Below are 16002 nucleotides of genomic sequence, written 5' to 3' on the forward strand. Positions count from 1 at the left end.
ATCTTACGCCAGTGTTCACACTAGCCATTCTGCATCTGTTAATAAGGTGTCACCTGCTAGTTTATAATTAAGACATCAGATATGAAAAGCTTGACAAAGGAAGCTTCCCGAGAGCCTGCCAATGTGTCCTGTATGTTCTGTTTCCCCAAGGCTGGGACCTCTGTCAGTACTTCAGACTAATTTCATAGCAATTTTATTGCTGCATCCACCTTGTCATTCTCTCGTCTGCAGTGAAGGAGCCCACACCACGCACAAATCGCTCTATTGCCTGTTTTACTTTTGTCTTAATTTAATCAAGAATTTGTAGTGTCACTTAAGCAGTTGCTACACTTGCAGAAAATTCATGTTTTAAAGAAAGTCTTCTGGGGGCAATATTGAAATGAGTGGTTTGAAGATGAATTGCTCAACTGCTGTGCAAACGGACAAAATCTTAGTGCCTCTCTGTCCTAATTAACAAATCACAGTTTGAGGCCCAAAATGCTTCATCATGTATCATTTGACAAGGGCAAATTCAGCCTTTCTATTTACAAGCTAACTTCTCAGGAAAGGGGGTGGGAGGTGCCCCAGAATATACAAAACATGTATAACTGTCCCTAGCCTTCTATGAACTTGGAGCATAGTGCCGTGGAAATCTGGTGGAGTCTGCTCTCTCAAATGTGAGGGTGAACAAAGTCAATCACTGGTCCGCACAACCCAGTATTGTTTACTTTTTGCAGCTGTTCCTCAAGAAGTCAAAGCTCTTTCCAGTGCAGGTATCTGGCATCTTTATAAACGATAATATGGGGAATTAAGAATTTATGGGAAAACTGTTCTAAGATACTCTGAGCCTGTGGGATACACTGGGAAATAAAGAATTTAAATACAGTGGTGCCTCGCATTACGACGTTAATTCGTTACAGCGAAATCGCTGTAGAAAGAAAAACGTCGTAAAGCGAAATTAAAAAGCCCATAGAAACGCATTAAAACCCGTTTAATGCATTCTGATGGGCTGGAAACTCCCCGTCCAGCGAAGATCCTCCATAGGGTGGCCATTTTCGCTGCTTGTGCAGCAAGGAATCCGTCTCAGAAAACAGCGGGGGCCCATTTTGTTTACCCAGTGGCCATTTTGAAACCACCGATCAGCTGTCTGAAAATCATCGTTTTGCAAAGAATCGGTTCCCGAAGCAGGGAACCGATCATCGCAAAGTGAAATCCCCCATAGGAAACATCGTAAAGAGATCGCAAAAAGTTCGTTGTAATGCGGTTTTGTCGTAAAGCGAGGCACCACTGTAAATCAAACCGGTGGCTTTCAATTCTGAAAGGTCACATTTTCACTGACCTCCTTTCCCTGCCAAGATCTAGGTTCCTGGTCCCATTTGTACACCAAAGAGACCCAGTAATCCACTGTGTATCACTTAGCCTGCCCTGTAGCTCAGTGGTTTAGGTGTTTGGCTGCAGTGGTTGGAATTTCAATTCCCTACTGTGCCTCCTGGAGAATAGCCAACCTGTGTGGCCTTGGGCAAGCCCCAGAAGAAGGGTATGGTAAACCACTTCTGGAGGTTGTTCAGGAATTTGTGTACCTTGGCTCAACAATCTCTGACACACTCTCCCTAGATGTTGAGCTGGATAAACGCATTGGGAAAACAGCTACCATGTTCTCTAGACTCACAAAGAGAGTATGGCTTAATAAGAAGGTGATGGCATAGACCAAAATCCAGGTCTATAGAGTCTGTGTCCTGAGCACACTTCTATACTGCAGTGAGTCCTGAACCCTTTGTGCACGGCAGGAGAGGAAGCTGAACACCTTCCATATGCATTGTCTCTGACGCATTTTTGGTATCAACTGGCAGGACAAAGTTCCAAATAGAGTAGTCCTAGAACGAGCTGGAATTTTTAGCATGTATACACTACTGAAACAGCGCTGTCTACATTGGCTCGGGCATGTCGTGAGAATGGCTGATGGTTGTATTCCAAAAGATCTCCTATATGGAGAATTAGTGCAGGGAAACCGCCCCAGAGGGAGACCCCAATTGCGATACAAGGATATCTGCAAGCGGGATCTGAAGGCCTTAGGAATGGACCTCAACAGATGGGAAACCTTGACGTCTGAGCCTTCAGCCTGGAGGCAGGCGGTTCATCATGGCCTCTCTCAATTTGAAGAGACCCTTGTTCAGCAGGTCGAGGCAAAGAGGCAGTCCTGAAACAAGCAAAACCAGGGAGATGGACAGGGGACAGATTGTATTTGTCTTCAATGTGAAAGGGATTGTCACTCTCAAATTGGCCTTCTCAACCACACTAGACGCTGTTCCAAGACCTCCATACAGAGCACACTACCATAGTCCCTCGAGACTGAAGGATGCCTACTATACTCTGTGTATGCTTTACCTAGAAAAATCTGGAAAGGGTAGCCATGTCAGAATTGACTTCATGGCACACAATTATTATTATTATTATTATTATTATTATTATTATTATTATTATTATTATTATTATTATTATTATTATTATTATTATTATCATCATCATCATCATCATCATCATCATCATCATCATCATCATCATCATCATCATTAATAGTAGTAATTGCCATCAAGTCAGTGCTGCTATGTCAACCCTCCCAAAGTTTTCTAGGCATAAAGTAATCAAAGGTGGTGTACCCTTCCTTCGTTCTGGTGGCACTCTGCACTATGTGGCATGCCGAAGGCTGCACATATGGCAGGACTTGAAGGGCCATCAGCCATACATGCTTTAGTGGAAAAAGTAGAAATGTAGGGATTCCACTCAGCTCCTGGGCTGCTGTTTGTGTTTTGCTCTGTTCTGGCACACACGAATGAGGTGTCTAGAATGAATGATGGTTCAGAATTCCCAGCCATTTTCCTGGCTGCCTTCCCAAGGCCCAATGGCTGTTGTCCTTACGATTTTCTAAGTAAAATCAGAACACGATCTACTTCTTTCACTAGCAAATAAAGGAAATACAGAAAAAGGGACTGCTGGACTAGCCAAATCCATTGGCCTGCTTCTAACTACTGGGCCTGTCAGAGTAGCCTCCTGTACCACCCACCTCCCCACCACTGGGGGTGGAAATAAGAATTGGAAATATCATCAGCTGTTCAGCCGTCTGTTAAGTGGTTCCGTTCTTGTTCTTTCAAGGCATGCGGCCAAAGATGCGTATTCCTTCTTGGTTTTTAAAGCAGCAGAGGAAGGAAGGTAGTATTCAGTGAAATACTTTCACGAATAGAATGAGCTGAGCAAGACCTAGTCTGGGCGCCTACCATGTGATCTTGGCCAAATGGTGCTCAACATTGACCTGGAATGAAATTTCCAGATTTCTCAGCCACTAGTCTTTATCTGGTGGTCTTTATCGGAAATGAACCACAAGTTGTCTTTAACTGAAGTGGGTTAGGTTGGAATCAGAAATGCAGTTTTGTTTTTACATGTTCAAATAACAGCAGGGAGAGAGAGAGAGAGGGAGAGAGAGAGAAGTAGAAAAACAGAAGAAAGACCAGTGTGTGCAGTGAAAAAGGAACAGATTGAAAATAAGGTACTGTGTTAGTAAATTCAAATAGTTAATTGTGGTTTATTCCTCTTCCAGTCATATCCAGACATGTCACATTTTGTCCTATGTCAGAATGACTTGAGAAGGGTTCACACTTGCAATCAGAAGTAGATCTTTCTGTTGTCTGCCTCCTAGATGGCCCTTGAGTTGGTTGTGAACAAGATGGCATTGCCAGGGCACTAGATGAATGGTCTGGCTGACCTCAGCATGCCAAGAAGGCAATCCAGTGAGGCATTGGATTGCAGGAGTTTATTTATACCCAATCTGTTGGCAGTGGGGAGGTGTCACGTCTATAGAGATTATCAAAAGTCATCCCAAGTGCGAGTGTCAGCTGCGCCTTGTGATTTCAAAACTGGTCTCTCTTCCCCTTGTGACATATCAAAAGCAACCCAGGAACTGGAGTGTTTTGCGGGAGTTTTTATATACAAAAGAAATGCATATTAAAAGATATTCTAAAAATAAGTATCTCTTCCTCTGTTCCCAGGCAAAGCAAAAGCAGAGCATTTGATGAAAACATACATTATCTGGGGCTGGGAGAGGAAGAAAAATTCTGATGGAAAGCAGGGTCTTACTGCTGCAACAGGTGATGGAGGAGTGGAGAAATCTCAAGGGCTGGATTAACCATTAAGCTAAGCAAAGTTCAGAGCAGCTTCTCCTTTTGGAAATGGGGCTGCAATTCAGAAATGGGGTTGTTTCGCTCTCACCTTCCAGTATAACATACTATAAAATATTTTAGCGGAACGACTGTTGGGAATATTGGTGGATTGATCAGCACAAGGAACCAAGTACAACCTATATTTTGGAAGACTTTTTGCAGAGGCGGGGGCAAAATGATGTATTGTATGAATGCTAGGAGAAAGAAAGAAAAAGTTTATAAACCAGGAGGTGTCTGGAAGAGGATTCAGTATGAGACTACTGTGTTCTTTAATGAGCTTTGAAGCATGTCCATTTGTAAAGCTAACCGTGTATTTAAAGGTAAAGGTAAAGGTTCCCCTTGACAATTTTTGTCTAGTCGTCTTCGACTCTAGGGGGCGGTGCTCATCCCCATTTTCAAGCCATAGAGCCACCGTTTGTCCGAAGACAATCTTCCGTGGTCACATGGCCAGTGCGACTTAGACACGGAATGCTGTTACCTTCCCACCGAAGTGGTCCCTATTTATCTACTTGCATTTGCATGCTTTTGAACCGCTAGGTTGGCGGGAGCTGGGATAAGCGACGGGCGCTCACTCCATCGCATGGATTCGATCTTATGACTGCTTGGTCTTCTGACCCTGCAGCACAGGCTTCTGCGATTTAGCCCGCAGCGCCACCATGTCCCGTGTATTTAGTTTGTGCTAAACAATCATTTCCAAGTTTGGGCAACCCAGATGTTCTTGGACTGTAACTCCCAGAAACACTGGCCAGCCCAGCTAGCAGGGAGGGCTTCTGGGAACTGCAGTCCAAGAACACCTGGGCTACCCATGGTTGGGAATCACTGTATTCAACCATATTGGGTCACAAAGGCCACACCATGATAACCTAATTTATTGTGGATGGCTTCTTGGTGGCTTTCAAGATGCAAACTCAAATACCTTAGCCCTTGCACGCCAAACAGAATCCAAAGTATTTCAGTAAGAATCAATAGCTCCCAACTATACAGTATATACATCCTGATGATAACTGATTTGCTTTAGTTTGATAATGAACTCTTTGTACCCAAGGATTCTCACAAGGTTACAAGATATAGATGCATCAGCATGTATCCTATGGAGATTGCTTGATGTTTATGTGAGATTGTTGCCTAACTGCATGATGTTATCTTGACAGTAAATTGGAATAATGTAGTTCAGTTAGTCCCTCAGTCCTTGATGGTCTGAACATCAATAATTGAAGGGCTGCACAGATTCTGTAGTAACGCATGTGTACTGCATGTGTTTTGCATCATAAAGGGGTATGTAAAAAGGGAGCAGACGAGAAGACGGTTCCATCCACCAGCCTGCCTACCACCAAGCACTGCAGGCTGCCAAATTTTCAAGTGTTTGCCATAACTGTTATTTTGACTACAGCTTCGTATGCTGCAATTAATAGCTGATAATGTTTGTCTCCATGCTGTGGAACAGTTCACCCAGCTGATGTTTGCCAATGGAACTCCAGACACAAAGGGGAAAAGTTACTTTTTAAGATTATAACTCTCAGAGTATCCCAGCAAGTGTGACCACTGTTGGCTGGGGATATTCTGTCAAGGTCAAGAATAGTATTATTCCATCCATCCACCCCCTTCTTCCTCTCAGGAGCACCTGTCCAAGGCACAAGAGCAGACCAGCATCATTCTCTCTCTCTCTCTCTCTCTCTCTCTCTCTCTCTCTCTCTCTCTCTCTCTCTCTCTCTCTCTCTCTCTCTCTCTCTCTCTCTCTCTCTCTCTCTCTCTCTCTCTCACACACACACACACACACACACACACACACACACACACACACACACACACACACACACACACACACACACACACACACCGCCATTAAACAAGTCTCCTTCCCTGATCTTCTGTTGGTGACGGAGCTTCTGAAATTACACTCAACCTGAGTGATAGGGAAATGGCAGCAAATCGATCCTGGTGAGGAAGTAAGTGTTTGTCCTTCCCTTCACCGTAACACAGAAGAAGGTTGCTGCTGCTTCATTCTGCAATAGATAACAGGAAATTGCTTTAATCAAATTGGTGAAATCCTGCCTCATACCTCGACAAATTTAACAGAGTTCAGCTTGCAATCTTCTTTTCTTTCCTACCTGTCTCTGTGCGTCCTCTTTGTGACTGAATCAGCTTTTTCCTCAGAGGTTTTCTGTTTTAACCTGCTGACCAGTTACCCTTGCTTTCACCTGATATTCACACAGAAGGGGAGGCGGATCAGCCATTTACTGTTACGGCACATTGTGTCCCAAACTAAACTGGAAAATACGGATAAAACATAAAGTCCCATTCCTGAGAGAAACAAGATTTATAATCTGAGATTATCCAAGTTAATAAAGAGAGAACAGAGTTATGATTGGGGCAGGAAAGATGCTGTCTCTCTTGTTTCTGTTAACTTTTTGTCGATTTTTATTGTTTCTAGGGAGACTGTTGGGAAAACTTCAAAGCCGTGCCTTGGATATTATTCTCTCATTACAGCTTCTGAAATGCTCAGCTGATCTTGTGATCTAAGAGCTAAATGCAAAACAAATGAACTTGCTTTTCCCATTGTTAGGAACCTTCCACTGATCAGCCAGTCCTTGCATAACAGGGGGCTTCACAAATTTTCATTTCTTGGGCAGCATTTTGAATGCTAGACTCGGTCATTGTGAAGACAAAAGCCTTTATCATCTACTAGCTCTGTAGTGGTTTGCCTAAGATGTTCCTATTGTCTCAAAAAGAAAGGCCTGAATGTTTTATCTACTCCACTGAATCCAGTGAATACTACAAAGACCAGCAAACATGAGGTCAGGATTTGATGGCTTAGAACTATACTTTATTAACCATGGAGTATTTGTGGAGAACCTGGACACTTAGGCAGTCAGATGGGTATAAGTTAATGGAACCTAGAGGTGAATGTGTACCCATCATCCAAGGAGGGAATTCCTTAATTGTAGAAAATATGTGACAGTCACAGCAGGAGCGTTTCTCACTTCTGATTATCTTAAATGTTGAGAGGAGACCAGGGTGCTTTCATATTTTTGTAATCCCTGGAATATTTTAAAAAATGAAGAAATACAAAAACATGGTTAGAAAAGTTGTGGCATATTTTAAATTTGAGGCCTTCCATGAATGTGAGGCCCAGACCATAGGTTTGTAAATTCGTTAGGCTTTGTTTTGTGTTTGGTTTCCTGGATCTGAACATGGGCTTCACGTGCATGTCTGATTTCTCAGATGTGAGGGTCCACCAGAACCACACATCTAAAACACTAATGGAGCTTCAGCTTTAATGACACATTTTCTGAAACATAAAGTTTGGACTTGAGACTGAAGAGCTTTGGATTCAAATCCCCCTGAGTTTGATTTAAATCAAATAATGATTTAAATTTTAAAAATTTAATTTTGGATTATTTAAGTTTTTAAAGTGATTTTTTGTGATTTAAATTGATTTTTTAAAAAAAATCATTGATTTTTTTATCTACCCTGTCAACTCAGCCATGAGGATTGTTTTACGGCCCTGAGTATCATGCAGTTTGACATACCCGATAGGGCTGCTGTGAGAATCAGTACTTGGAAAATTTTCTTTTTGACTGTTATAGTCCCCAGAATGTCCCAGACATACTGACTATGCCGATTGAGAGATTCTGTGAGTTCTGTTAGTAGTAATGGAATAACAAGACTGGACAAAACTACATGGCAGATGCATAATACACAGATCTCTGCAACTGAATATGGAGTCAATATCCCCATGGCAGATCGCAGGGTTTCCCACCAGCCCTTATCTGTGCAGGCCTTCTCTTGGTGTTAAACAATCCATTTCCTTCACTCTGCTCTCCATTTATTCTGGTCCTCCAAAGGCAGCATCCCCAGCGTGCCCGTGACCTTTGCTAAGCTTAGCCATAATGGTGCAGTGCAGCAGTACGGTGTCCTTCTCGGTCACTTGCTCTTGCCGTCTGTGTTGGGAGTTTAATGCAATTGCGTATGCCTTGAGAATGTGGTGGAAATGGGGCCGGGTCTCAGCTGCTCTGTGTGATTGACTGGATATTTTTAGCTCCGTTCTTAGAGCTTAGATTGCCTTACTTGCGCCAGCCATTGATTCTGCTCTATTATACTCGCATTTTGGCTAGGTTTGAGGAGTAGGGGAAGAATTCAATGGATTGTTAGAGCTGTTATTGAATTGGTGTCTGGAGAAGCTTGTTTCTATAAGGAAGGATTGTCGCTGTGTATGAGGAAATATCGGCGCTTCAAGGGTCTGCTTTTTGCTGCCAAGAGTTTGCCAGGGCTAAGTGTAGGTTGCTTCCCCTAGGGAAGAAAAGAGAGGCTGAGCAGACCTAGGAAGCTAGCTTGTCTACTGGGCCAAAACCATCACCATAGAATGTACACTGGCCTCTGTTTCGGAGCCTTACTTTATTCGTGACTGTCTGCTGTACCCTATAAGCTTCTTCGCTCTCTTGCTAATTGGCAAGTATCAGGGCAGTAGGATAAGCTCTGGATGTCCGCATTACGTCACTGAAGACTGGAGTAGCTTATGAACCCATGCAGCTGCTGCGGCAGTACACAGGGTGTATGTGTGTCTCGGGGCTTATCGTAACTTGCCGAGGTCATTGGTAGTTCCCTCTAGACAAGAGCGAACATCACTTGCTTGATGTCTCAGAGAGGTGTTAAACCCCCCCCCCCCATCATCTTCTGCTAGTAGGGGATGGTAAGAGTTGGAGTGTGCTGATCAGAGGCAGCCAGATGGGTGAAGACAGAGCAGCCCTCTGTAGTTAAGGACATTTGCCCAGTCATTTTTGTTTGTTTGCTAATTGAAATGGAGGTGGGCAAAGTGCATTGCTCCAGATCTTGCTGCTTGCTGCTTCAAGCACTCTCTGGGTGGTTTACAAGTTAATTATGCAGGCTACACATTACCCCCCCCCCCCCCGCGAGCTGGGTACTCATTTTACCGACCTCGGAAGGATAGAAGGCTGAGTCAACCTTGAGCCGGCTACCTGGGATTGAACCCCAGGTCGTGAGCACAGTTCTGGCTGCAGTCTGACCATCTCTGGAGGGGTACACTTTGCCTGGCTCCCAGGTCCCAGGTGCATTATGTCACAAAAGGCTGGAGTAGCTTAAGAACCCAGGCAGCCTCAAAAACACAGGGAATGGCTTATGTACAGTCAACGGAAGCAAGACAAGCCCTGTCTTCAGGCCTACAGTCCAGAAAAAATGACACAAAGGGAAAAAGTTGGGAAGGAAAGAGGGGAAAAAAGCAGATGAGGGGGTGCCGGTTCCTCAGGCCAAACTGTTATTCCTACCATAGTCAGCTGGAAAAAAATTAAGGAGAGGAAGGCCCAGTGGTGCAGTCTTTCATAACCCAGTTCCCACCTCCTCTCCCTCTGCTGCAGCCTGGGTTGAGGGGAGAAATACAAGGTGGTTCAGCCTTTCAATAGGTGCTTACCTCTAGGATCCCCCTCCCTCTGCTGCAGCCTGCTGAAATAGCTTTTTAAGTTGCTTTTTCCTTCTTAACTGGAAACTGTTCAGTTTCAACAACCTTGCAATTAGGGTTAATGCAGAATGTACTGAAGGAATGAGCCATTTTTAATCTCAGAAATGAAGCCATGTCATTTGAGTAATCTGGTGGCATGTGGGTGTCTTCCTGTTCCTATGAAAAAACATGGTCTTAAAAGGAGCATATTAACCATCACCAGTAACCTTTTCCCCCCTCACAGGGAAACAAAGCATTTGGTCTGTTCTGGTGGTAGGGAGGGCTTGGCCTCTCTCACACTAGAAAACAGTGGGAGTGATGTTTCTAAGAACACATAAAGGTTAATCTTTGAATCTGCATAATAGAATATTATCACACTGATACAGGAGATACACAACCCGAGTGTTTCTTTGTGAAAGCTGGCCAAGCTTGCAGCACTGTTGCCGGATGGAATACTATTTAGTGGGAAATGTTTTATTTTCACTTTGTTGTAGAATTGCTTTCACTCATGCACATATTCAAAGAAGGGGGAAAATGGTAATCAGATACAAGTGGCAGCTTTTTACTCATGGAGGGAGAAATACTTATCAATTCAAAACAACTTTCCAATCAAATAGAGATGCCTTAATTATAATTTGACTGGAGACATAGGAAAAAACAAATTCTGAAACCCCAGAATTTTTGGTTTTAGCAGTCTGAAGGAGGGACAAAAATGTGCTGTTTGTTTGTTTGTTTGTTTGTTTGTTTGTTTGTTTGTTTGTTTGTTTGACTTTTATACTGTCCATCCGGCTGCCATGGCCACTATGGGCGGTTTCAAGGAAAACCCTGATAAACAATAATAATAACAGTGAACGCAATTAACAATCGAAAACAAAATTAGACATCAGCTGACATAAACTAGCAACAAAGTAGTTGATTTGGTGTCCCTCACTACATTTTTCAACTATAATGGATATTTTCCTGGGGGAAAAGCTTCGGATACCACTACCTTTTCCATTTTGGAGAAACGGAGGCTTCCCCCAAAGTTCTGCATCCAGAGCATTCTGTATCGTATCTAGAGCTCCAGAACCATCAAGCTCTCCAGATCAAAGGGGCTCATTTTCACCCTACCTCATATTCCAGTCATTAGCAAAGCTTCACTCTAATTGTTGTGTGTAACTAATGCAACTTGTACACTTTGTTTGAAACACTGGACTATTAGGTTTCCTCCAGAAGCATTTTTTCTAAATTGTTTAATTGCAGCCACCTGATTATTTCAAGATGCACCTGATTATTTCAAGATAAAGCGTGTTCCTTCAGAGAAAAGATGGGCAAATTTCATGGGAGCCAGAAATATCCTTGACAGGGACACACTTTGCTTTAGAGATACCCTTCTGACTATATATTGCTGCCAATTGTGTTTTCCTGCTGCTGAGAGATATTTGAAATTATAATCATGTATGCCGTTTTCCTTGTTCTATTTTCGTTTTTATTGTTCTATTTTTATTGATTGTAATTTTCTTTTTATGTGTTGTAAAACTGCCCTGGAGAAATTGAAGAGCAGGGTAAATTGTGGAAATCTTGTATTTTTGGAACTTGAAGGCAAGGAGAACCCTGGAAGACATTTGGTGCCCATTTTCTTTTAGGAACAGTTGCCCTTTCGACTTCTGGTTACTTCTTAGAGTGTGGCCTTTTATTTAGTCATGTCTTGTACCCATAGACGTCATGTGAAGGCATGTATATTATCTGGCCACAGCTACCCAAGGATCCGCATGTAGATCAAGGGAATGGCTAAAGCTAATTGCATCCTCCCTTTTCTCTCTGCAGCATGAAGTGTCTGGTGAGGAGCACCTTTATTCTGATTTCCCGGAGATCGATTTGTCCCAGTTGGATGCTGGTGACTTTGACTCAACCAATTGCTTCAGTGAGTTACAGTGGGATTGTGAGCGCTCTGAAACAGAGTCCAGCCAGTATAGCACAGATGACTCCGAACTTTTTCAGGTACTTTGCACCATGGGGTTTGCTGTCAACTAGGGCAATGGGGAGAGTTGACTCTGGAACATAACTTTCCTTTACAGGTACCTTCCCTTCTGCTGTGATACTACTGTTGGCAGTGTTGTGTGGTTGGGAGTCACTGACGAGAAGGAATATATTGTTAGAAGGAGAAAATATATTATAAACCATTCTAATGTAACTTTTTTTCCCCTTCTCAGAAGAATGATAGTGCTGGATACATATAGCAGAATGAATGTTTGATTCTAAAATGTACATGGATTGAGTAGCAATGATCCATCACCAAGCAGGAGCATGTAAGAGTATAGCCTGCTTGCAGTAATTGTCATGCAATATTAAACATGTATTTATGTTTATGTGGAGGGAAAACACAGTAACTCTCCCTTTCTTATTCAAGGAAAGGTAAAGGTATGTGCTCTCACTATTAATGTGGTAACAATACATGGTTGCCTATCTTCAGATGCTTTTGCTCCACTCTCCTTTTGATATTTCCAGCTGTTTCAAGCTTTCATTACTTGTTAGATTTTGTTCAAAGAGTGACCATATAACCCTGCTTTAAACACCGAAGGCCAAATTATACACAGTCATGGGACTTCCATATTTTTTGGGGGTTTCAACCAGTAAAACTCTGTAGGAATTCCACCAGCCAGATTTCAGGGGGGTTCAGCCAAAGAATCAAATGAAGACAGAGGACATAGCTGAGCAAGGCTAGGTTTTATGGGAACTACAAGGCATTAGCGGTCAGGTAGTCTCACTGCCCTTTACGCTCTGTACAGAGTGCTTCTCAGGAAACTACCAGCTTTTTGGTTATATAGCCCAGAACTATCGCTGGGGGATTTTCTGGCGACTTCTGGGAACTGCCTATTTTAAATGTGTGATAGCATTTACACCTGTCCATTTAATTTGTTTGCTTAGTTGTTTGTTTGTTTGTTTATACCCCATTGTTTTCCTTAAAAGGACCTAAGGCGCCTTTCATCATTAAAAGGACTATATTTAAAACAGTAAATATACAAATATTTTTAAAGAATTAAACAAGTATATTAAAAATGGTAAATAAAATCCGCACTAAAAATACATTTAAAAGCAACAGAGCAAAACAGCCCATTAAAAAAAAGCCTGCCTGAAGAGAAAGGTCTTCGCAATTGTGAAAGCAATTATGAGAGCCCCCATCTGGATCATGACCAGGGGAGTGCAGGGGAAATAAATTTAATTTCTCCACTGCCTGCTTTATTTTCTGTATAAAAAAAACCACCCATCCAACCTGCTCTTTGCCCTGGGAAAGAAGCTGCTGTAGCTATAAATAGCAGCTTTTCTTCTGGCATAAATAGAAAGTTTGTGGAATAATTTTTGCTGAGGAGAAAAATGGCATTGGGAGAAAGAGCTCACCTCTCTAGGAGTCCTCCAGGAATCCGCAGGTGCTCCATTCACCTTCCGTATCCGCAGGTGCTCCATTTAAAACTCCAGGATCGCCCGTGGATATCTGAAACCATGGATACGAGGGGAACCCTTAAAGAGAATGGGTGAGAGCAAGAGGAGCAGGGAAGGGTAAGAGGAGGTGGTAAGTGTGTGTGCTCACTGCAGGCTGGGCTGCAGCAGTGGTGACCACGGGTAACTGAAACAGCAGATACGACCTCCACAGAGAAGTGGGGAGACCACTGTAGTCCTTATCTGGATTAGAGGCCTACGCCTACAGTTCATGTTTATTTGAATTGAAAGATAATGCAAATGCATATTTTATGAATCATCTGTTTTGGTCCTCAGTCAAATCAGGGGTGAAATTTAGCTTACTAGTCGTTTTGCCTCATTGCAGCTGTGGCGGGCTCATTCCATTGAGCTGCCCCCCAAAACGTATAGAAGCGGATGAATTCCTGAATGCTCGGGGGGTGGTGGGGGAGGTGGCAGCGTTCCATTTGAAATGGCTGGCCAACCTGTTAAACCTGCTTTCATGACATATTCACTTCCAGCTAGGCTCTCCCTTTTGCTGAAGAGCTCAGTCAACTCCCCCATTTACTAAAGAGTTGAAGGTGATGAAGCAAGATGACAAAATGACAACAAGATGGTGCAATTTATATAGCAGGCATGGCAGGACACAAATGAGAGCACATTATTGCGCCTACTTTCTGGCAGTGAGGGTAGCAAAGCTTTCTCGCTTCTCCCCAATCATCGCATCCTTAGATAGCCATCCAGCAGAGATTTTCAAAGTAGTGAGGGAATTATCTATTGTTACCTGTAGGCAAGATGTGTTGAAACCTTCAGAGACACGCTATGGCAAATTTGCAAGGCACTTTGAGGTATTAACTTGTACCTTGGCAGCATCATGGTGACAGTTCCAAAGCAGGCATCCAAAGTGCCATCTAGTCTGATTATATTGGCTCAGTTTCAGATAATGTAGCCCAAGGAAGTGGCGAGGGAGGTTGGAGAGGTTCATTTGATGACAGGTATGCTTGACACTTGCCCATCTTGGCCACTTACATCTAACTGAAAGGAACTGCTTGGAGGCATTCAAAATGTGGCGAATGCCTTCTTGAGGCAGAGATTGGCCTCACCTCTTTGAAAGAGGCATCCTTGAGGCACCTTAGGAAGCTCTCACTAGATCCCAAAGATTGTAAAAACTCCGGTTCCTTTGTGCCATCAAGCGGCATCTGAATTGTGGTGACCCTTTATAGCTTAATGAGTTGTGTATCCGGTTGCAGAACCAGAGGTTGGGAGATCAATACACTACTGTATCTCCCACTATAAGAGCCAGCCTGTGTAGCCTTGGGCAAGCTGCCCAGTTCCCAGAAGAAGGGAACAGTGAACCACTTCTTAGTACTCTGTACTTAAAAAAAAATCTGGGAAGGGTCACGATAAGTTGGAGTTGAGCTGATGGCAAGTATTTATTATTTTAATAGGTTTTCTAGGTATGTGTGATATTTAACGAGTGATTTTTGCCAGTGCCATCTCACAGTGAAGTTCTACGGCCAAGGAGGGATTTCATGTTTCCTGAGTCCTAATCCATTATTTTTAACAACCACACCATACTAGCTCTGAAAAAACTACTACCTAGTCAGAAATACAAGGAAAGGCATTCTAGAGAATATTGGCAGTCTGTCTCCAGGAACTGGGTTAAATGGGATTACCTAGATCCATTCAGAACAGGTTTGTTACTGAAACAATCTTGTTGAATGATCTTTTGGAGGTGAAAGATGTGGAAATAAAACTCTGTTTATTCTTGCTAATCTCTCGGTGGCTTTTAATACCATCAACTGTTGTATCCTGTTAGACTGGCTCTGTGGGTTGGATTATAGTGACATGCAGTATCTGCTTGGGCCTTTAGGTCAGTTTCAGAAAGTAACATTGGTGCATTTCCAGTTGGCACTTTTGCTGTGGGATCCTGCAAGATTCTAGCTTAGCCACCATGCTTTTTAACATCTACATGGAATTGCTGGGTTGGATCATTTGTGGATTCGGAATAAGGTGCCAGTTCTGTTTTTCAACCTTACCTTAGGTAGTTTAGGCTGCGGTCTTGGTGAACCTCTGTTGCAATGACAATGATATGAATAAGACTAATGAAGGCTGCACCTTGAAGAGACAGAGGTGCTGGGGCTACCAGGAATTTAGCCAATTATGGATGGTGGTGCAGTTTCCTTTAAAGAGCAGGTATGGAGTCTGGGGCTGCTCTAGAATCTAAAATTGGTAGACAGCCCCATGATTAGTGCATAGAGGCCAAGATTACTTGGAGGCATATTGTACAAGCTTCAACTTATTTGGTGCCTGGGGCCTTTCCTGGTCAGGGTGGCTTCACTACCATAATCTAGGAATCTGCAGGTTTTATGCGCTAATCATGGGACTGTCTACCAGTTTTCAGCACACAACAAGGTGATAGTATTTAAGTTTTGAAATGGCTTGCAGTCCAACTCCCAGCCTGCCTGTGCTTAAATAATAAGAGTAGACCTTTGGTCTAGATGGGCGGGATAAAAATCCAATAAATAAATATAAATAAATAATAAATATGAGATGAGGCCTTTTTCCATGTGCTGTTAGTTGTTCCCTGGATCCGTTTCAGTCAGGCTTCAGGCTGCGCCATGGTACAGAAATGGCATTGGTCGCCCTGCATGATGACCTGCTGAGGGAGGCTGACAGGGGTAAAATATCTCTGTTGGTCTTCCTCGACATCTCGGTGGCCTTTGATACCGTCGACTATGGTATCCTCCTGGGGAGGCTCTCTGATTTGGGAATTGGTGGCTTGGCGCTAGCCTGGCTCCGTTCCTTCCTGGAGGACCAACCCCAGAGAGTACACCTTGGGGGGAATGTCTCGGCCCCGTGGAATCTCAACTGTGGGGTTCCACAGGGGTCGATCATCTCTCCAATGCTGATCAACATCTACAT

At 43.2% G+C, this 16002-nt stretch overlaps 1 protein-coding gene across 1 annotated transcript in view; it reads left to right on the forward strand.

The window, feature by feature from the left end:
- PPARGC1B (PPARG coactivator 1 beta) overlaps window positions 1-16002 on the forward strand; it is a 165354-nt gene that overhangs the window by 94237 nt on the left and 55115 nt on the right. Inside the window, exon 2 of the mRNA XM_020780473.3 lies at window positions 11449-11622. Within this exon, the coding sequence (XP_020636132.3) occupies window positions 11449-11622 (174 nt within the window). The remainder of the gene's footprint in view (window positions 1-11448; window positions 11623-16002) is intronic.

Source organism: Pogona vitticeps, chromosome 2 (assembly GCF_051106095.1).
Source record: "Pogona vitticeps strain Pit_001003342236 chromosome 2, PviZW2.1, whole genome shotgun sequence".
NCBI lineage: Eukaryota > Metazoa > Chordata > Lepidosauria > Squamata > Agamidae > Pogona > Pogona vitticeps.